The sequence below is a fragment of the Corythoichthys intestinalis genome, chromosome 8, assembly GCF_030265065.1.
Source record: "Corythoichthys intestinalis isolate RoL2023-P3 chromosome 8, ASM3026506v1, whole genome shotgun sequence".
In the NCBI taxonomy this organism is placed as follows: domain Eukaryota; kingdom Metazoa; phylum Chordata; class Actinopteri; order Syngnathiformes; family Syngnathidae; genus Corythoichthys; species Corythoichthys intestinalis.
This window is the reverse complement of record NC_080402.1, coordinates 17962110-17985381: the sequence shown is the minus strand read 5'-3', so window position 1 is coordinate 17985381 and position 23272 is coordinate 17962110. Positions and strand designations below refer to the sequence as shown.

Here is a 23272-nt window from a genome sequence, read left to right as displayed (position 1 = left end):
TCTTTTTCTTGCATTTTTTTAATGGCAGTCAATGGGAAGTTACTTTATTGCCTCGCAGTTATATTAGACGGATTTGAAAGTTTGCTTGTTTTTGTAAAGGGTTTGAAACTGAAGAAGACATTTCTTCTAAGTCTTTATTACGTTTGAATTTTGCAGTAGTTATGGAGTTTAAAAAAACAGACCTATTCAAACTGAAGGCATTTCACATATGCTAGCAGAGTATGTCGATTAGGGCTGTAGCTATAGAATATTTTAGTACCCTAATTTTCGGACTATAGGCCGCTACTTTTTTCCCCTCATTTTGAACTCTGCAATTTATTTGTTGAATTATTTGGTTAATAGTCAACGCTTTTTTTGACAGCGGCGTCATAACACTGCAATAAGACAGTCATGGGCATTAATGAATGCTTATGACAGATGTCTTAAGTGTCATCTGGCAAATTATGTCACTGACTATTTAGGTCCAACTCAATCATTTACATCCATTCAAAAGTGAGACAATTTGCCAAATGACACAAAATGCTATCTGTCATAAGCATTCTTAATGCTCATTGCAGTGTCATGTCATAATTATGATGGTCTTATTACAGTCTTATGGCGCCGCTGTCAAATAAAGTGTAACCAAATACAAAACTAGCAATTCATGAAACAACTGGAAGAGAAACTGAAGAAATAATTAGCACAAAACATGAATTTTGATAGTTATTTATAGGCATGTGCCGATTACCGGTTTCAAGGTATACAGTGGTATGAAAACATCAAGGTTTCAAAACCGCAAAAAATTTCAGTCATACCATCGCTAAGGTATTGGCTATTTTTTATGTCCCAAAAATGAGTCAGCTGTGCTACACGATGGCTGGAGGAGGTGAAACTCCTGAACTTTTTCCCCCATTGAAGAAAACGAAATCGCTGGTATGGGAATACTTCGGCTATAGAAAAGTTACAGACGGCCGCAGTTTAGAGGAAGGCCAACTGACATGTAAAACATGTTTGCAGAGGGAGGCTGGCGAGGAGTTGGTACTTCCAATATGATTTTGCATTTATACAAAATTAAAGGTTAGTAATACCAACGTGTTCAGTGTGTCTAGTGTAGGTAAAACATGTTTTTTCTCCTCTCTGGCAACTGTGTTTAGAAAGAGTGTATAATGTAAATACAAGTCGTTCACACGTGCTTTTTATGGAAAATAGTGATGCACGATAATACATTTTTCAACCGATATCGATAACCGATAATTACCTGCCCCTTCCACCCGATAACGTCACGCCGATAATTCTATTCAAATATGTAAAATTTTAAAGTATACAAAGATCAAATGTTACTGTGCAAAAATGTAATTTAGTGCTATTTTTTTCCCACATCAAACGTGAACAAGTAGTAAATTCCAACAACTAAACAATGGCAATGACATTGTGTAATGGTAAACTTTTGGCTACAATTACATAGAGAGTAAACACCCAAGTTGCACAAAAATGCCTTTAAAAGTAAGCCATTCCTAACATGTATCACATTACTATACTGTAAAAACACCTCCTTAAAACTAGCAGAATTGGACAAAACTGTTGATTGCGCACATTTGGAGGCTAAATCAAGTATATAATTATCGGATTGCATTATCGGTTGAATTTCGTTTTATCTGGATTATCTGTGTGACGTCATAATTGCCATTATCGGCCGATAATTATCGGTGACCGATATTATCGTGCATCTCTAAAAATAATTCAATTTTTGTTCTGATGGTAAAAATGTTGAGCTATGGCTGTGGTTTTAGGCTTGTCTAAAGGACTGCATTTAGTTAAATTTTATTAAATAGTGTTTCAGTTATTTTTTTATTTTAACATTAGACTTATGTTACAGTTTGCTAATATGTTTTGAAAAATAAAATCCTGTTCAATGGAAAAAAAGTTTCGTTTTTCTAAACCCAGATATCTCAAAGTAACACATTATTTGCAATCCCATGAAACCGTGATATTTAGTTATCATACCGTCTGAATCTCATACCGGCACATGCCTATTTACATCTGTAGCACTGCAATGCATGCTAGGAGGCAAGTTGGACGATAACAGTGTTGACAGCAGGTTGCAGCAGAGGTTGACTGACCCATCCAAGGGAGCAGTGATGGCCAAATGAACCTTCTTGAAGCAATGAAGCTTTGCAGCCAATTGGTTGAAAGCTTCATGGTGGTTCATTTGGTCTTAGTCTTATGATGCCACTGCCTAATAAAGTGTTATCGGTTAAAATCTTTTGGTGTAAGTATCCCATAATACAGTGAGGACAGCTGCGGTTAATCGCCATTTTCGTATCAAATTAGATGGGTGGCGGCTTATAGTCCGAAAATTACGGTACTTTGTTGCCTCGCAGTTATATTTTATATTACAGACGCACTTGAAAGTTTACTTGTTCTTGTGAAGGGTTTCACACTGAAGAAGGCATTTCACATACCTACCAGGGTATGTCGATGTATAAAATTCTTTAAAATGAGAAGTCTTTATTACATTTGAATTTTGCAGTAATTATGGAGGTGATTAAAAAAAATCAAACTGAAGAAGGCATTTTACATAGCCTACCAGGGTATGTCGATTAGGGCTGCAGCTATCGAATAGTTTAGTAATCAAGTATTCTCCTCCAAATTCCATCGATTAATCAAATAAAACATTTTTTTTTTAGGTAGGTAAAGAGCAATTAATAAATATACATGAAAAAACAAGACATTTCCCCTAATATTAAACCATTAATCGGTGATAAAAATAATAGTTCTGTCAAGCTATTTTTAAGTTCCAGTCAAGTTTTAAGTTAGTCTAAATTGTAAGTCCTGATAGGATTGTGAGTTTTTTGCAGTGTTCAAAATACCTGCTGTATTGGAGCACATTAGGCACCAGTGCTACTTGGTGTTTTATCCATCAATGACTACCGAGCTAAAATTGACAGTTAGCTTTATAAATTTTTTATTTTACACGCTCATCACTCTACAGCGCCGTGTTTTTACAGATGAAATAAAGCTTTTATGAAAGACAGGTTACCCACGCATCGACAGTAGTCATAATCAATAGAAACCTAGCCCTCCGCAGGGCTAATGTTACATTAGCAAGGTACAGTAATGTTAATCTTATTTATTAGCGCTACGTTAACTTAATTTGTCTTGGGTATCGGTCATCCGCTCTCGGAGTAAACGTGTATTCGGTGGACCGGGAGCTAGGCGGGCAGGTCGCGCGCCCCAGTTATCGGGGGCGGTCATCGGTTTCGGGGTCCAGCCAGGGGTGCGAAAGCATCGGCGAGCAATGTTACGCAAGCAGTCTTACAGTGAATACATGAAACAGTGTTGGCATTGGTCTCCAGCTTGAAATGCTCCCACACTTCTGATTTTCTTTCTTGGTGCTTTTCTCTTCGCTTTTGTTGGCGTCTTCGTCATTACCTTTATATTCATGCGTGGTTAAAATCAAATATATCTGCCGCCTCTCCCTCCTTCCTGTACGCAGATGACGTCAGCGTGTTGTGCTGCATTAAAAGTAGTCCGGGCAAAACATCATGCTTGGATCTGGCAAAATTAAACGATTCCTCAAGGCGGAGAAAATGCCCTGATCAATTTTTAAAATCGAGTTACTCGAATTATTCAAGTAATCATTTCAGCTTCAATATGCAAAATTATTTGATATGAGAAGTCTTTATTTCATTTGAATTTTACAGGAATTATGGAGTTTTAAAAAACTATTTGTGACAATAGTTCCAGTTGCGTTCGTTGGGCAGCACCTGAGCGAGTCTGAGGCAGCAGCTTACTGTGGGCTCATAAAACACGCATTCTTTCTCCTCCGTCTGCTCTTGCGTCACCGGGGTTCCGAACAGGGTGGGCTTGGCTTTTTTGATCAGAGTTTTCTTTGTTATGCAGCCCAGTTCAATCAAGGACTGTACAAAGAGAGAGAAAGGTAAGAAAAGAGGAAGACAAGTTGAAGAAAAAGGATTTTTTTCTTCTTGCAGTTTTCACCTGAACCAAATCCAGAACCACGACAGGCTGCAGCACATCCTCATAGTGAGACAGAAGCCTCCACTCAGGGATGCCTGGACGGGACATGATGTGGTAGAGGAGACCCTCCAGCATGCCTTTGCACACTTGACGGTTGAGCGTCCCATCCACCAAGCGCCATGGACGGCTGATGAAGCTGACCATCTCCCTGTGGGATGTTCAGAAACAAAAGTGTTTAAAGGAGAACATAACTCTTCAACAAGTGTCGTGAAAGGGATCACTGCAATGTGGAAGTAAATCTGTCCACAAGCAAATAGGAATTTACATTTGAATATTTTTGAAGACAAGTATTATTTACAGGTACTTTGTTTAAAAAATTTTTTAAAAAATCCCACTAATAAAAATATTCTGGTAGGGCAGATAATTTATTCTTGTATGATTTTTTTTTTTAAGAATAGGACTATTAATGAATACATAAAACTACTTAAATATAAAACATTATGTGCGACTTTACATTTCCCTAAAGCTACTTTTAAAAAGCTACTTTATTATGGAAAAATAATCCATTTTCTTCTTTAAACTGTTTTTTGAAGACTATTCTAAAAATGTTTTATTTTGTATTGCTACTGTTTTACAAATTGCCGTTTAGTTTAAACGGCACTGACGTGAATTAGTCGTTTTTTGCAAAAGAGTGTATAAGTCAAAGACTATGTAATATACTTCTAGCACGGGTTCTTTGCAGTGTTATTTTCGTCAACGATTAAGATAACGAAAATATTTCGTCAACCAACACTTTTTTCATGACGTAACGGGATGATAACAAGCGAAAAACGTGTTTTGGGAGCAATGTTCCCTCTAATTTTTCCATATGTCTGAGCAGACACACAAGCTCCCTGAGCACACTGCGGACCACGGTGAGCAACATCATATGTGTACACGGTGGCCACACACCAGTGTCACGACTAGTGCTACAACAATTAATCGATAAACTTGAGTATTCGATTAGAAAAAAAAAGATTCAAATTAAATTTTGCTGCTTCGAGTATTCGTTTAGTTAAAGTGGCGTTGTAGTTGTTTTTGAAAGTGTTTGCAGTTAGTTTTATTGATTTGGGTGGATACACTGTCCTCTAGTTTGCCTCATTTTACATGGCCAAATCCAGCTGCTCCCTGTTAAGACCAACATAAGCTAGGTTTTTGTTTGAGCTAGTGTTTTTAATGCATTCGTAATTTAGTTTAGAGGTATATTTAGCCAATTTTTGTGGGAATATGTGTCTGAACCATTTGTTTAGAGCATAGTTTAAAAAACAATTTTTTTTTTAAACAAAAACATTACTATTTTATAGCATTTAAGGTAGTGGACTTTTGCTATGTAAGTTAGCCAATTGTTCTTTTGTTGTACATATGTAGATCCTTGTTTTATTTAATTGTTTTTTAATACCGTTTGAGGCCAAGCTCAGGTATTTTAATTCTTTCATGTTTATCCGATTACTCGATTATTTGAACTAACTAGTCCATCGATTAATCGACTACTAAAATAATCGATAGCTTCAGCCCTGGTGTGTTATCAAGCGTTATGGAAATTTTTAGGTAAGAAATAAGTTTTTTTTATTTATTTTTTCATAAGATCTAGAAGTTTTCGAGTGAAAACAGTAAAAGGATTTTTTTTCTAGTCACTTCTGAGATGCAATTGTTGGCTGTTTTCAACAATGTACATCGAAAATAAAGACATTGATTGACTGAAAATGGTTCAATATTAGATGAAATATCTTGTTTTCTCATGTATATTTATAACTGCTCCTTACCTTAAAAAAAAAAAAAAAAAAAAAAAAAAAAAGTTTTATCCGATTACTCGACTAATTTTCAGTCGAATACTCGATTACTAAAATATTCGATAGCTGCAGCCCTAGTCACGACTGCTCAAGACCTTGGATCATAGCAAGTTACATGGCTTATTAACCCATTTGCTCCCAAAAACGTATAGATACGTTCTATTTTTAATTGTTTCAGAGTCCCAAAGACGTATTTATACGTCTTTTACGTTTTTTTTCACAAGAGACATCTCTTGGTTCTGATTCAACTTAGCTCCAAAGCACAAAGCTGTAAATCCATTTTAAAGCAATAAAACTGGCCACTGGAGGGCAGTAGCGCATTTGGTAAGACTCGCAACCCGATTCAACGGAACGAACGGCCGGGGCGCCGGCGGAAGATGACCGAATGGACGTCCAGGATGCCAGGCAGCGGACGACCGAGCAGAACAACCGGGAGGACGCCCGGGATGCCAGGCGCTAGACGACTGAGCAGAACGACCGGGACCACCAGTGCAGCAGACGATGCCGATGAGTCCGTGCTGCTCGCCGAGCAGAGACAGGCGGCGATGAGGGAAAAGTTTACCCCGGCTGTCGCAGCCACAGCAGCGTCATCTCTCAGTTATGTGTAAATAAATAGTTACTTTTCTATCAAAAGCTCTATTTGTCTTGTTGTTTATGTTATTTTGTAAAAGGAAAACATCATTCAGATGTTTGGGATGTAACTAAAGCAAAAAAAAGCTGTGTTAAAGTCAAAGTTACGTTTGAAATGTATGCTTTCACAAAAAGCTCAATTCCCTTTTTTTCATCAGAAATTGGAAAATTGCTCAACTAAGCTATTTTCTAATGCTGATTTCTAAAGAATGGAAAAACATATGAATTAACTTTTTTTTCTCTGCTGAAAGAAGAGAGTCTAATCTTTCTTTTGGTGGGTTTCATATTTATATAGCAATAGAATCAAATTTTCTGTGGGCTTTACAAAGCAAATCAAAATCCAGTAAAACTGCCGGGAGCGAAGGGGGTTGCACCGGTGAAAATGGCTGGGAGTGAATGAGAAACTCTCGGACAAATTTTTTTTTTTTTTTTGGACAGACAGTTTTGTGGAGTCCAGGTGGTCATAATAAATTGAAAATAATGTATTATTTTCCTGCTGAGTGTGTATTATCACCAAGTTGGTGTTGTCCTTGTAGACACTACAATATGTGCTCGTCTGTCAATGCTCATTGGAAATAGCTGGAAGCCTTTATATTTTTTTTAAATGCGAGAAACTTACTCGTGAGGGTCCACTTGTGGCACCGGTGGAGCTTCTCTGTCTTTCTCCACGTCCTCTGTCTCATCCTCTTTGAGGGGAGGGTTCTTTTCATCGTTTTCGCCGCTCTCGCGTTCCGTGGTAACCTTTTCCATGTGGTCCTCTCCTTCTGTCATCACGGGTTGCGCTTCCTCTTTTTCAACGATCTCGTCCGTCAACAATTTTTTACTCGGTGGCTCCCCTTCTGTTTTGTCATCTTCTAAAGCTGCGAGTCGCCGCCGCCTCTTGCGAATGAAGGGGATGTTGTGCTGGGATCGCCTCTTACCAGAGGGGACCTGCGGCTGGTGCCAGTCCCCGGAGTTGACGGAGAGAATCCAGGGCTCTGCATGTTCGGTCAGTACCCAGCGGATGCCATAACCGCCCACCTGGAGGATCTGTCCATCTTCTTGTAAATCCTGCAAAAATCAGCAGCAAGAACTCGTGCGAAACTGAGGACAGCTCGTGGGAAAGGCACAAACATAAAACCTCTAATTTATGGTTATAAATAATGATAAATGATTTGGAACCCGGCTCAGATTCCTGTGGAACCCCATGCTCAGTATCCAAGTATAGTGAGTGGTATCCAGCTGTTTTTGCCAACTGCTACCTGTTTCTTAAAAGGCTTTTCACTCTTTGTATTGAAAGTCCTCAAATTAAATGTTGTTCTAATTCATCAATGTGAATGTCAGGTGTCCAAACCCTGAAAAACTGAAGCATTTTAAAGTGTAATGACTAGCATAACTATGCATTTATGACGATGAGAAATCGGGCCCAATCACGTCACTGTCTGAGGATCATAAACCAGTAAAAATCTTGTTTTTTAAAATGTATTAATTTTTTTGTTTATACACTAACTCATTAACTGCCATTATTTCAATGTCCAATCCATTTTGACTAGGAGGGGAGGCAGCAATCGTTTATTCCTTAATACATTTCTGAGGTACTGGATCGGGACTATCGGCAGAGCCTCTAAATCATATGACTCAGACGCATATGCAAAAATATGTTTTAAGTATTTAGTCAACCATCAACCATCAATTGTGCAAGTTCTCCTACTTGAAAAGATTAGAGAGGCTTGTAATTGTCAACATGGGTAAACCTCAACCATGAGAGATAATGTGGGAAAAAAAAAAATCACATTGTTTGCTTTTTAAAGAATTTATTTCCAAATTAGAGTGGAAAATAAGTATTTGGTCACTTACAAACAAGCAAGATTTCTGGCTGTCAAAGAGGTCTAACTTCTAAAAAGGTCTAACGAGGCTCCACTCGTTACCTGTATTAATGGCACCTGTTTTAACTCATTATCGGTATAAAAGACACCTGTCCACAATCTCAGTCAGTCACACTCCAAACTCCACTATGGCCAAGACCAAAGAGCTGTCGAAGGACACCAGAGACAAAACCTGCACCAGGCTAGGAAGACTGAATCTGCAATAGGTAAAACGCTTCGTGTAAAGAAATCAAATGTGGGAGCAATTATTAGAAAATGGAAGACATACAAGACCACTGATAATCTCCATCGATCTTGGGCTCCATGCAAGATCTCACCCCATGGCGTCAAAATGATAACAAGAAATGTGAGCAAAAATCCCAGAACTAAACGGGGGGACCTAGTGAATGACCTACAGAGAGCTGGGACCACAGTAACAAAGGATACTATCAGTAATTCAATGCGCCACCAGGGACTCAAATCCTGCACTGCCAGATGTGTGCCCCTGCTGAAGCCAGTACACATCCAGGCCCGTCTGCGGTTCACTAGAGAGCATTTGGATGATCCAGAAGAGGACTGGGAGAATGTGTTACAGTCAGATGAAACCAAAATAGAACTTTTTGGTAGAAACACAGGTTCTCGTGTTTGGAGGAGAAAGAATACTGAATTGCATCTGAAGTGAAGCCACCCACTGTGAAGCATGGGGGTGGAAACATTATGCTTTGGGGCTGTTTTTTTGCAAAGGGACCAGGACAACTGATCTGTGTAAAGGAAAGAATGAATGGGGCCATGTATCGAGAGATTTCGAGTGAAAATCTCCTTCCATCAGCAAGGGCATTGAAGATGAGACATGGCTGGGTCTTTCAGCATGAAAATGATCCCAAACACACAGCCAGGGCAACAAAGGAGTGGCTTCGTAAGAAGCATTTCAAGGTCCTGGAGTGGCCTAGCCAGTCTCCAGATCTCAACCCCATAGAAAATCTGTGGAGGAAGTTGAAAGTCAGTGTTGCCCAACGACAGCCCCAAAACATCACTGCTTTAGAGGAGATATGCATGGAGGAATGGGCCAAAATACCAGCAATAGTGTGTGAAAAGCTTGTGAAGAGTTAAAAAAAAAAACGTTTGGCCTCCGCCATTGTCAACAAAGGGTACATAACAAAGTATTGAGATGAACTTTTGGTATTGACCAAATACTTATTTTCCACCATGATTTGCAAATAAATTCTTTAAAAATCAAACAATGTGATTTTCTCGGGTTTTTTCCACATTCTGTCTCTCATGGTTGAGGTTTACCCATGTTGACAATTACAGGCCTCTATAATATTTTCAAGTGGGAGGAATTGCACAATTAGTGGTTGACTAAATACTTATTTTCCCCACTGTAAACCTGTTTTAAGTTCAAACCATGTCATCAGCCTTGACAATTTTCTATGTTTGGAAGTGAAACCGTTTGGATGGACCCAACTTACCCCGAGGTACTGCACTAAGCTCCTGCTTCGTCCAGATATCGGCAAACGGAGGTGAGCGAGCTGCTGGAACAAGTCTGTCTGGTCCACTCCCATCTCTCCGGCTTCATCCAGGCTCTTTCTCAGCTGGGCGCTCGCCTGCAGGTCTTCAGGTGAGTACCCGGAACGCTGGGCCGGAGTCAACGGAACATTCTGGATGCACCGGGTCAGGACGGACGGCAGCAGGGACGGGCCTGTTTTGGACAATTCCAGGTGGGCGGCGTCCTTCAGAAAGCCGTGACCCGGAGTTTGTCGCAACCGCATCATGATCCCGCACGACTCCACTACGATGTTTTCATTGGTGCTCAGGTTGCGGAGTTTGACTGCAAGGCACATTCGATATTAACAACTTTCAATTTACTGACGCTGCTAAACATTAAATGTTAACGCACCGATGCCGGGAAAGCAAAATCCTTTCATCAACAGGTACTTGGTGTGCGATGCCTGGTGAGCTGTGACTTGCCGTTTTTTTTTGCCCTCGCACACCCCGCCGGCAACGTCATCGTCCTCGTCATCCTCTTCTTCTAATGTCGCCATGCTGAAAACCAAACACAGCCATACAAGATGCCAATAAAAGAACAAATTGGAGGACATTTTGTCTTCAAATTAAAAAAAAAGAAAAAACTGCCTTCATTTTCCGGTTTGTTTTAATCTATATTTATCAACTAATGAACTACCAAAGGCTTGATTAGCTCATATCAATGGTAATATTTCTATTGTACGATTTCTTAAAGTTTTACAATTTTTGGCATAATCAAGGTTTCAGGTAGCATGGTTGCTAATCCGTACTACTGTTAGCTTTTTTCAGCCGTAGAATCTAGCAGTTTAACTAGCTCAGAGGTCGGCAACCTTTAACACTCAAAGAGCCATTTCGACCTGGTATCCATGAAAAAGATAACACTGTGAGCCGCTCATACTTTTTAACATTAAAAAAAATACGTTAGCCCAGGTATATATTGATATATACTGTGACACTTACAAGATCTGCCAAAGAAATTTAGCTACCCTTTAGAAGCAGATCAAGTCATGCTCACTTTATACACACTGGGGGTGATGACGCGATTGGGATGAACAGGGATAATAGCTGTGCTAGCTAGCAAGCGAAGCTAGTATGACACCTGGTATTATTTTGTCACATTCAGCTGCTGGTCAGATTGTTTTGTTACAGCGATATGGGATGAGTTCCCAACGTCGTACCTGCATCCAATTCCAGCTTATCAGCAGTGTCTTTAAACCGCTCCTAGGCGGCTTGCTGAGATATTGACTTGTTGCCATTAGACAGTCTGTATTCTTGACCCCTTCGTTGCAAGTTGCATCTTTGCCTTGATTTTTTTTTTTTGTCTGTGGCCCTGGTTTTTTTAATCCTCTACCATTTACAGTGTGAATTGCGCAAGTGTGAATGTCCCAGATTTGTGTAAAAGAGTTGCTTGCATGTTATGAGATACGCGTTCCACGAATAATAACTGATATTTCATATAGTTCTTAGAAGATAAATGTTAGTATGAGTTTTTATCATTTAATATTAAATCCCCTCTTAATGTTTTCGTTTTTATAAAATGTGTAAAAGTACCATAATTTCCCGAATATAAGGAGCACCTGTGTATAACGCGCACTGCAAATTTACTTGTAAAACCTAGGGGAAATTAGTTTACATATGTATAACGCGCGCCCTAATTTTAGCACCAATAAATAGAATACAAGAAAACAGACCTCGTGTACAGATACAGAAATGTTATTTTACTGAGTGGTTAAACACAGCACAAGCATAGCACATTAGTAGTTACAAAACATTACCTTAAACTGACAATGTGTACGGTAATAATATGATCTGATAACTTCTTGAACTTACCAGAATCCAGGAGAAAACAAAACAGATGTGACTTTTCTTTTAAAGGCTGCTGTACAACTTGCTCGTTTCATCATGATGAATAAATGTTTCCTCCATGGATTGATACTAGGGCTGTCAAAATTATCGCGTTAACGGGTGGTAATTAATTTTTTAAATTAATCACGTTAAAATATTTGACGTAATTAACGCACATGCTCCGCTCAAACAGATTAAAATGACAGCAGAGTGTAATGTCCGCTTGTTACTTGTTTTTTGGTGTATGGCGCCCTCTGCTGGCACTTGGGTCCAACTGATTTTATGGTTTTCAGCACCATGAGTGAGCATGGTGTAATTACTGACATCAACAATGGCGAGCTATTAGTCTGTTTTTTGATTGAAAATTTTACAAATTTTAATAAAACGAAAACATTAAGGGGGGTTTTAATACAACATTTCTGTAACTTGTGCTAACATTTATCTTTTAAGAACTACAAGTCTTTCTATCCATGGATCGCTTTAAGAGAATGTTAATAACGTCAATGCCATCTTGTTGATTTATTGTTATAATACACTAATACAGTACTTAGTACCGTATGTTGAATGTATATATCCGTCTTGTGTCTTTATCTTTCCATTCCAACAATAATTTACAGAAAAGTATGGCATATTTTATAGATGGTTTGAATTGCGCTTAATTACGATTAGTCAATTTTTATGCTGTAATTAACCCGATTAAAAATTTTAATTGTTTGACAGCCCTAAATGATACAGTAAAATGAAAGTGAGAGCGTAATTCGGAAATCCGAGAGAGCTCATCGCTGTCGACGCGACAGTAGCAATAGGAACTATTGTTATTTGGGTTTGAGTTTCCCGAGGGACAGATATAGTTAACAGACACAGGAAGTCTCTGTTGTTACGTTTGTTATGGTCTGAGTTGCGGAGCTGCAATAAACGTCGACTCAAATGAGTTCAAGAAACTAAATTCTGTGCTTTATGAAGAGTGAAAAAAGCAGACTTTAACACAGACGAAATCATTTGGCTGATCAGAGTGAAGTATTACCGGAACAAATTGGTGATGTCGCGTACCGTAATGGTCGGCAACGAATCGCCGCATAAGTTACTTCAACACAACATGGCCGTGTCAATAAAATTTTTATACATATATATATATATATATATATATATATATATATATTTCTGTCTCCATCTATGTACCCGTTTATAATGCGCACCATGATTTTACAAGTTGATTTCGGGGGAAAAAAGTGTGCGTTATATTCGGGAAATTACGGTAGTTTAACTAGTGAGTCGCCATTGTTGTTTACGATGCAATGCAGTGACGTCACTGGGCAGCGTTGCCATACTTCCACAGTGTCACTCGTTAGCTACATAAACATGTCGTCCGTTCTGCCCTTCCAATTTGAACCCGAGCGAAAAAGTGGTGAGCAGGACAGCACTGTCGATATTTCACAAAATGAGCAGCAAAAGCAATTAAATGAAGGTCTCCAGCCCCACGTTTCCCATGCGATGGACGAGCGTGTAGACCAAAGGACTATACTACCATGTAGCGTTAGTCATGATTTTCCTTATAAAGCAATCAGAACTCGTATGCGTTGTCCGCCTGTGCGGTAAAAGCTGAAAGAGAAACGCAACTGAAAAGAATGTGCGGCTGGCTTGACCAAAGAATTAGAAAACACGGCTTACTTCAGACAGCAAGCAGACAACAATAAAATAGGGATTGCGTAAAAGAGTTTTTTGCACACACACACACAAAAAAACGATCAATCAATGAGAGGCAGACAAATGAAAAAACAAGGCAATGATGCAACTAGCAATGATGGGATACACAAATTGTCAAATGGCAGCAAGTCAATATCTCGACAAGCCACCTAGGATCGGTTTAAGGACACTGCTGATGAGCTGGAATTGGATGCAGGATAGATGTTGGGGACTCATCCCACAGCTCTGTAACAAAACAATGTGACCAACAGCAGACTGTGACAAAATCACGCCAGTCGTCATACTAGCTTGGCTTGCTAGCTAGCACAGCTATTCTCTCAGTCCAGCCCAACTGCGTCATCACCCCCAGCATGCATTGCATGCGTAAAACATGGCACCACTCTAGGTCAAAACATGTACTAAACATTATAGATCTTTAAACCAATGGCAATAATGTGTTTCAGGTTACATATTTTAGTAAAACTAAACAACTGTGGCTTATTTGAGCCTACAAGTCTTTAAGTCCGAGGTTCCCTTTAAAAATATTTTAAGCCTTCTTTTCTCGTAGATTTGATCTCACGATAATAAATCTATTCAGAATATGCATGTTTTGTTATTTGTATGTGGATTATTGAAAATATGAAGGGCGGGATGTATAATGTCCTCCAGATCAAGGAACAGAAAATGAAGGACGTACCTCTTGACATCAGTGTCCACCAGGTTGCTGTCCACCACCACCATCTTCTTAGGGATGGACAAATGTACAGACAGCAGTCCTAAACTCATCAGCGTCAGCGACACCATGCAGGCTCCTCCAGGAGAGTCCAGAGGGTAGCGCATCATCCCCGAAGGTTCCGAACCAGAGTTTGGGCTGCCTTCGGCTTCCTCGGTTACTACAGGTAGGGGCCTTTCCGGTGCTTCCTCGCCACTCTCCACACGGTTTTCTGTCTCGTGGAAGTAGGAGACTGCAGGCCTCTCGTCGCCCGAACCGTTGTTAAGTAAACTCCTCAAAAAGCGGAATGTGTCGGTGCACAGCGTGTGAGGAAAACGCCATGAAAATAACCTGTCAACAACAAAATGTGGCAAGACACCTGCTTGAAAATGTCAAAAACTGAAAGAGTATTACCTTAAACGTAAGTGTGGACAGGTATAAAAATAGTCGGCAAAATACCCTGGAGAAAATGATCTGTCCTGTGGCCTGAGTATCGATACTCATAAAGTAACAACACTCTGATCGTGACATCAAGGATCGCCCTATATCGCCAGATTATAATTTTTCCCAGCCCTAGTGAATAGTTTATAATTCATTATTGTTCATTTTATTTGAGCACCATGAGTGATAAGGGTCTTTCCCTCATTTAACAAATCCCAAGAATCTTAGTTTAGAAACATTTAGATGTCACCTTAAACTGTAACTTAACCCTAACCCAGCATACATACTGGCGTAAAATTGATACCGATATTTTCCGATATTATTTTTGAATGCTGTTATCGGTCAATATTATCGCACAACTCTAGTGTTAAGTGTATTTATTACATTGTTTTAAAAAGTAACTTTTGAAAAACTGTCCACGTTTGGGACCACTGTCCCTGAATGGGTTAATGTCAATACAAAAATACAATGAGCTGTCATGAAACTGTCATAATCATTGTACAACTTTTCCTCTAAATAACTACAAAATTGTTCTCTCGAGGCATATTGTTCTCATGATATGAAAGGGCCTTTTTCTTCCCCATAATAAACAGCACTATGACAGACAATGTCAAAACCTACCTGTAGTAGGACTGAGAAAGCTGGAAGGACATGGGCAAGATGGGCAGCGCTCGGTTTTTCTTGGGTCCCGTGGATTGATGAACGCGGCGCCGGTTGACCATGTGACGTTTGCGGCACTGGATGAACACCTGGCACAGTAGCTCTTGCGGGTACTGACTATAAATTTGGAAAGTCTGATAGAGAGAAAGTCAGCATTGCGAAAAAAATATATCTCAATTAAGAATCAAGTGGTAGATTTGTAAGAAAACAGTACCTGAAAGGATCTTGAAGACTTCATCTGATAGTTGGTCATGGCTAGCGTACTTTGAATGAGGTTGAACAACACTAACTTATGGATGTCCGTTGTGCTGCAATGGGCAAAGAGTATGAAAATGTTCATTCCCCCCAACGGAAAAAGAAATGTGATAAAATTTATACCAAGTCAGGTCGTCTCTGGAGGGAATCTGCTGGTCGCTCTGTATTGTGCATACTTTAAACCTGCAGAAACACAATGAATATGAACCCCTACCAACACTTTAATCATTCCCAGTTACATGTCTGTCTTTTTACTTACTGCGAGAAGAGTTGCTGTTTAGTTGCGGGCAGTTTTACATCGTCGGCATTGATGACCGAGCTGAACTTGTTTCTGAGGAGCTTGACGTACTCATTGAATGATTTGGCGCAATCCTGAAGGTAAGATGTAAATTACTACTATGTGTCTGGAAATAGAACAGCGTGAAAGGAAAAACGTACATCTGCATCATTAGGATTGACAGGTTTGTTTTCCTGAAGCTGGTTCAGCAGATCTTTGTCCTGGTAGATTTCAGCCAAACAGGTTCTGCGCAACAAAATAGCACGAGATCACCTTAAGTATACAAGACAAACAAAGCAATTTAATGTGGATTTAATTTCTTTTATTTATTAAATATTTCCTTGCCTTTGTCAAATAGAGATGTTTTTTTCTGCTTTTGGAATGAATTTGCATGGTAGTCATTGAATATTTTTGTAGTATATTTTTTCAGATTCAATAACAATTTTTTTTTTTTCCATTTTATGGTTCGATGATTATATTTTTGTAATTTCAATGTTTAAATTAATACGAGTATTTCTTGACAGTTGTTATTTAAATATAATGTTTGCTTTTACTTGAAAATTTTAGTTTTAAGTTGTAATTATTTTCAGATTTTTGTTTGAAGAAACACTTGGTAGTTTTTCAGTTTTGGTAGATTTTAGCGACACCAGTGGACAAAAGCGGTACTGTTTTGCCTGAAGGAAGTACTGCGTTTCCCATGAGGACCAGCGCACACCCGCAAAGTGTCGTAAAATATTCAGACAATCAAAAATTATTCTCCCGGTCGCCTGCAGATGGATTAAACAACATTTCTGTTTCCAGTGGTAAGGCAATGAATCCAGTTGTGGCTAAACAATAGCATATGACGGTTAACAACCGTGTGGCTTAGTGTGGCTACCCCATTCCCACCCGACCCGAACTCGTCAGTGCTGACGTCACACCAGCGAGTGAAAGCTGGGCTTTTTTTCCCCTTCTCAGACAAAACTTTTTGTCTCTTTTGTTGCTCTGCCATCTTTGAAGATTTTGCGCAAAAGCGTTCGCATTGAATTTCATCTTTATTATGTATAGGGAAAGATGGAAGTGAAGTATGCCATAAAACAGTCACCACATTTGTAGTTTTTTTGTGTGGCAGCCTGGCAGGGTTCCTGCCACCCTCCTCAAAGTTAATTAGTGCCGGTGAAATGATATGGATCCCTTCAATATATTAAAGAGGTGTCATTCAACTAGTTGTCAGTCGACATATCATCACAAATGTTATGAAAATATTTTATAAAGGTAAAAGTGTTACTTAGTGTTGCTTTAACACGAGTATTTCTTGACAGTTATTATTTCAATATGTTTGTTTTTACTTGAAATGTTTAGTCTTCTGTTGTAATTATTTTCAGATTTTTGTTTAATGATACAGTGGTACGTAAAAGCATCTGAACCTTTTGGAATATCTCACATTTCTGCATAAAATCCCCATCAAATGTAATCTGATCTTTGTCAAAATCACACAGATGAAAAAAACAGTCTGCTTTAAAACCACCCAAACATTTATAAGTTTTCATATTTTAATGAGGATAGTATGCAAACAATGACAGAAGGAGAAATATTTTTGTATTTTCCCAACTTTTTATTATTTCAAGTATTTTTAGGATAGCTTAGTGTTTTTGTGAGTAGTACTTTGTCAATCTTGGCAGAAAAAAAAAAAACACAAAACTACTAAAATACACCAAATAATAGCATTCTTTCATGATATTTTCATGTGTTTGTTTTATTTTTGTGATTTTGCAATGTGCATTTTTAATCTTAACTGTAGGAAGAATAAGAATAGTAATAAATAATAATACATTTTATTTGAAGGCGCCTTTCTGGCACTCAAGGTCGGCGTACAATCATTTAAAACATTTAAACATATTAAAAGTGAGAAAAGTATAGAACGTTTAAGGAACTTTAAAATACTAAAAGAGATATGAGGACAGTTAAAAAGACCAGAACTTGGTGGTTATTGTGGATAGGCTAGTCTGAACAGGTGAGTTTTGAGTTTTGATTGAAAAAGGGGGAGGGAATCTGTGTTCCTGAGGTCGGGTGGGAGTGAATTCCAAAGCCGGGGAGCCGAGCGGCTGAACGCGGCGGCGAGCGGGGGGGACAGACAAATGTATGGAGGAGGATGATCTAAGGGCAGAATGACAGATTATTGTCTCGAACATTTTTTACTACTATCATAATATACTAGTGTCATTTTTATAGGGTGCCATTTGTGTCCCCAGTATAAATTAAGTTGTACTTTCACTAAAGTTGGACAAATACTCAGTCAACTTATTTTTGTGTGTATAATTAATTGTAGTCCATTATAAATTCAAGGGTACAAGCTCCTAAATTCTATTTTATAAATTTATTTCTTGTAAAAGGTTATGGTATTTTTCCATGTCCCCAGTGTGTTTCATTCAAAGACCTATAAAAATATTACAAGAAGGAAAAATTCCAAAATAAATGTTATGATTTTATTGTCCCATTCATCATGTCTTGTTTTTAAATTAAAATATTTCATTTTTAAAAAAGTTTTCTGTTCGACGCCAGTGTCACTGTCCACTCTGGTGTGTTAGTGTCCTTTAAAGAAAATTCCCCATATTTTAAAGGACATCACTGTTCTGCAATAACATCACACCAGTGGCAGGAAAAACTGTGGTAAGTAATTTCATTTGAATTTTAAAAAAATTTACATTTATTTTAAATCAGATTTTGCAGTTTTATGACGTACGCTCAGTGTGGCTGATCATACCTTGTCCAATCTGTTAAAGCCATATATCAAAGAAATTGAATCATTTCAAAAGTTTTTTTTGTAAAATAATGCTTTCATCAAGCATCTAAAACCATGTTAGCTATTATGCTAGCAAAGCTAGGCTGAGGGCTAACTTTAGCACAATATGTCCCATCTGTTATTGTTCACTCTGTTACGTGTTTTAATCTAGTATTTGTACATGATGAATATACTTTTTGATATAACGAGAAGTAATAATTTCCCATCAAACAAAACATTAATTCTAGAAACTTGGCTTAACCACAAAAAAGAATAAACAACATATGTAGGAGCCAAATCATGATCAGGCTGGAGAACCCACCTGTAGTTGAGGAACGTTTGCGGATTCTTGAGGATATAACGAGTGCGCCGACCGACGGCCACTGACGTTTTGTCCTCAGAGAGATTAAACGAGGCCTGGAGAAGGTCTCGCACTAAACAATGGGCCACGAACAACCTCCGCAACTGGAAAACCATCAAACACAAGCGCGCATACAATGAGCGGACTTGCTCAGGGACGTTTGCACAAATGAGGCACATAAAAGTAGGTACCTTGCTGTTGAGTAGATGCGAAGCCACGGCGCACAGCATTAGCAGAGAGTCTTCCTGCAACGTCCAGAAAACTCGCTGCCTCGTCATCTTTTTCAACGCTCGGTGGTCGGCCTCGTCGTGAGCAGGAGTGCGCTTTTTGGGTTCTACGGTGGGGTATTTTAAGTTACAAACATTATCACGGAACTAATTTTACATATATCACATCCACCACTTCAATAGACCCTACTCACATGACGTCACAACCACGCCTCCGCCCCATATTGTCCTTCTACTCGTTGTGTTGACGCATTACCGCTACGTAAATTCCTCCTATTATGGCGTGTTTTTCTGCTCGTTAACATTAATAATCAAAATGGTGAAGGCGTGTGTGGCGGTTGGTTGCAATAACAGAGAAGATAGACGGACAGACTTGAAGTTCTACCGTATTCCGAGAGACCCGGAGAGGAGAGCGAGATGGACTGCTGCGGTGGTGTGTCCAAACCTTTTGCAAAGGGGGCCAGATTTGGTGTGGTAAAAATGCGGGGGGCTACCTTGGCTGATTTACATAGAACAATATATTTAAACAAATTTTAGCAAGCCCTTCTGTGTGTCACATTTGCTTTATTATTATTTTTTAATTCATAATTTCAACAGTCTCGTCTTTGTGGCGTTCTCTTTCGACACTCGGGCTCTTGCGAAATACTGCTGCTGTGAAATTAAACTAGCTTCAAGTTGCCATAATTTCTCGCTGCGTATCTTCCCTGTAATGTTGTCGTACATGTCAGCGTGTCTTGTTCGGTAATATCATTATCGCGTCACATCGAACTCTTTGAAAACAGCTACTGTCTCTTTGCAAATTAGGCAGACACAGTTGTTGCGTGTTTTATTGAAGAAATAGTCCAATATCCACCTATCCTTGAAGCGTCGGCCATCGCAGTCAACTTTTTTTTTTTTATTGATTGTCGCCATTTTAGAAAATTGGAAGTAAAGGGTCACACGGGGTAATGTTGCTTAGAGTGCTGTTCTTAAAGTTTTTCAAACTTTCGTGAGAATAGGCTGATTTTGTGTGGACAAGATAGTTGTAGATACCAGGGTAGCAGATGTCAGGCAGAGAGGGCGAAGACAGCGGGTCGAAAAATATCGATTTAGGCATCAAATATGGATCTGGCGAATGGATAGACTGAAGCTTTTTCACATAACGCCTTTTATGCAACGAATCCAATGAGTCTGAAAGCACCGGGGCTTCCATGAATTGCACTATAAATTGCACGACAAATTGAAACCATTGAGAATACGGATAAACAATGACGGACAATATGGCGGCCGGATACAGCGACACGTCATTCTGTGACGTTGGTGAGTAGGGTCTATTGGCCCGAATATAAGACGGTGTTTTTTGAATTGAAATAAGCCTGAAAAAGTGGGGGTCGTCTTATATTCGCGGTCTAGACGTTATACCAATTCACGACGCTAGATGGCGCCAGATATCATTGAAGCGATGTTCTGTCATGACAGATTTCAGCTACTCTCAAGTTTAACCAGTTTGCATTATGTTATTGTAATGTTTTCCCTTATTCAGATTTGTTTTAAGACTACAGTTACAGTTAGACTTCACTTTGATGGTTAATGCAGTTATTGCAATTTTGTTGTTTTATCACAATAGATTGGTTTATTTACACTTCAAAAACCAGAAGCCATTCATTTACAAATGTGATTGCACTTTAGTTTACATATTTAAATGTTCAGACATTAAGATTTGAATGAGGCAAAATAACATGCTTTTTCTCTCAAATATATTGTTATAATCATTTGTTTCAGATCTACTGTAATTATTTTCTGTATAAAAATGAATTTGGTGTTCAAAAAGTCTTTTTTCAAACTTGAGTCTTGAAAAAGGGGGTCGTCTTATAATCAGGGCCGTCTTATATTCGGGCCAATACGGTAATGTCGTAGGTAGAGGTACCACTGTATTTTGTCTAATACTGGTGCATTTTACCTACTGTTTTTTTGTCCTACCTTTTTTCTTCTTGCGAGGAACTTTGACGACTTGCTTTTTGAGTCTCTTCCGCTTCCGACACTTCCCTCCGACCACCTCCTGGTTTCGAGATGCCGGCTCAATCGCCACCTGGTAACAAAAAAAAGACAAAGCATATTTAGTTCATTTTGCATTGCCAGGGAAAGTGTTTTCTTTCCACTTCTCTGTTCTGCATAAACAGCAGATGATTGAATGAGGCTTGTAGGGACGAGCTGGCATGGAAATTTTCGGGAAACATTTGGAAGTATTTTTAATACAATATTTTACTTCTATTTTCCATAATACCTTATTTTTTATTTTAGCTTTGTGAAGGGTATTTGGGTTTGCATATGATATTTTTGGGATTTTTTTTTTAACAATCAAAACATTTTTGTACAGGTAGTCCCCGGGTAACGACGTACCCGACTTACGTGATTTTGACTTTACGATGCCTAATTCTCGTCCGCCATTTTGTCTCCAGTCATTTTTTTTTTCTAATAATGTTGACTTTTGTTTTGTGATGCATGCTTTTATTACATCCGCAGTAAAAGCGCATATACACTCGAAGAAGAACGTATTTGCGCACACGAAGAAGAGCACACGTGCAGCCGAGTGAGAGGGCAATGATTAAACTAGGAGCTCACATTTGTTGCTTGTGAAGCATCCACAGAGGAAACACCTGTATATAACACCTTTTGTACTGTTAATTGTGCGTTTTACTTGGGGCGAGTTTATGTGATTGTTTTTGATGATGTACGGACACTAACTGATCGATGCTAATCATTTGTGTGGATTGTTATTGCTGTATCAGCAGCTAGTTATAAACGCAAATTTAAATTGCTGTTTTAAAGATGAAACTGCCATAATTTCTTTTTTTTTTTTTTTAAGTTTCATTCTGGAGTTTATGTCATCAAGCAGCTAAATAATTCCAGAGCTTGGCTCGCTGTCTAGCTAGGACTTAGCTCGAACATCTTGGCAAGGACAGCACAATGATCAGGCATGAAAATGGGTCAGGGGTTAAAAAGGTGAGAAGGGTGTGGAGAAAATATGTTTCGGTAGGGCTGTCACGAACGACTAATTTTCTCCCGATTAGTCAGCCGACTATTTTTACGATTAATTGACTAATATTTTTTTACTTTTTTTTTAACGATATTGGAAAAAAACTATCATTGCGATTTGTGGGGTGTTTGCGATATTAAAATGAGAAATTTTTCACCAAATAACTTCAATAGCTCTATTTGGAATAGGTGCACCGTTGACCAGGGGTGAAAGTGGTTAGAATTTCTTGCCGGAACTCCCCGAAGTGAACTACTGAAATGCAAAGAAAACTTTTTCTTTTTTTTTTTGGGGGGGGGGGGGGGGGGGGGGGCAAAACTACTGAAATGCAAAGAAAACTGTTTTGGTCAGTTACTTCTAAAACACATACAAACACTGATTTTCATTCAAAATTGTATTTTTTTCAATGATTTGCAAAATAAAAGTTAACAAAAACAGGTAACCCCAACCTCCATCTCCTAATTTCTATTTTCCCTCATTTGAACATTAGATGTTTATTGAAATTGAAGATAATGTAAACATTTATTTTTTGTTGTGTTTTTTAATAATAAAGATATAAGTAACATACATTCAGAAAAAATAAGAACAAATGACTTATATTATGCAGAGTGAAGATATTTTGAAGATCGCACAAACATTTACTTTTTAATTCATAAGGAAATGAATAGGTAGCCTAACACAAATTAACAAATATAAGTCCAAAGTGCACATTGACAGCTAAGATGTTCTGAACCTCCCCATCAGAGCAAATAAAACAAAATATGATAAATAAGCCAACTTAGCTCTTTCCTTGCTCTTAAAGATTTGATCCATTTTCTGTTGCGTTGCCCTATTTTATTTTTTTTTTTTGCTGTTTCAGAAAAATTGCACGTCTGAACCAATCAGAGCTAACTATCTCTGGTGATCACATGTCAGTATGACAGCCAATTGAACGGATAAATGAGTCCAGGCGTTTTGCTTTGCTGCGTGGATTCATCAGACTCTGATAACTGCAGCAGCTGGGGAAACCTCCATGCCGTCCGTGGAATAAAATTAATCATAAATATCGGTGGAAACGGATTACTCTACACTGCACTTTATTATGCTTGTTGTTAACACTTGTGTATGTAAATGTGATGTTGGTAGATTGTTTTCTTCTTGGAGATGAAATGCATGTGTGGCAGCTTTGTATTTTTCTTTTTTTACATAGTGTTTTGACAGTTGCCGTCATATTTTCAGACTCAAAGCACCGTATACCGGAACAGCGTTCCTGC

At 38.6% G+C, this 23272-nt stretch overlaps 1 protein-coding gene across 2 annotated transcripts in view; it reads right to left on the bottom strand.

Moving 5' to 3' along the window:
- Window positions 1-3632: 3632 nt before the first annotated feature.
- LOC130920671 (general transcription factor 3C polypeptide 1-like) overlaps window positions 3633-23272 on the bottom strand; it is a 60200-nt gene continuing 40560 nt past the window's right edge. For both annotated transcript variants that reach the window (XM_057844038.1, XM_057844039.1), the window contains 14 exons: window positions 20966-21074; window positions 18971-19113; window positions 18741-18883; window positions 15819-15903; window positions 15640-15752; window positions 15504-15563; window positions 15340-15433; window positions 15087-15259; window positions 14010-14375; window positions 10158-10303; window positions 9730-10088; window positions 7036-7466; window positions 3979-4165; window positions 3633-3899 (listed from right to left, as the gene is read on the bottom strand). In XM_057844038.1, coding sequence (XP_057700021.1) covers window positions 3705-3899; window positions 3979-4165; window positions 7036-7466; window positions 9730-10088; window positions 10158-10303; window positions 14010-14375; window positions 15087-15259; window positions 15340-15433; window positions 15504-15563; window positions 15640-15752; window positions 15819-15903; window positions 18741-18883; window positions 18971-19113; window positions 20966-21074 — 2604 coding nt within the window. In that variant the 3' untranslated portion in view covers window positions 3633-3704. The remainder of the gene's footprint in view (window positions 3900-3978; window positions 4166-7035; window positions 7467-9729; window positions 10089-10157; window positions 10304-14009; window positions 14376-15086; window positions 15260-15339; window positions 15434-15503; window positions 15564-15639; window positions 15753-15818; window positions 15904-18740; window positions 18884-18970; window positions 19114-20965; window positions 21075-23272) is intronic.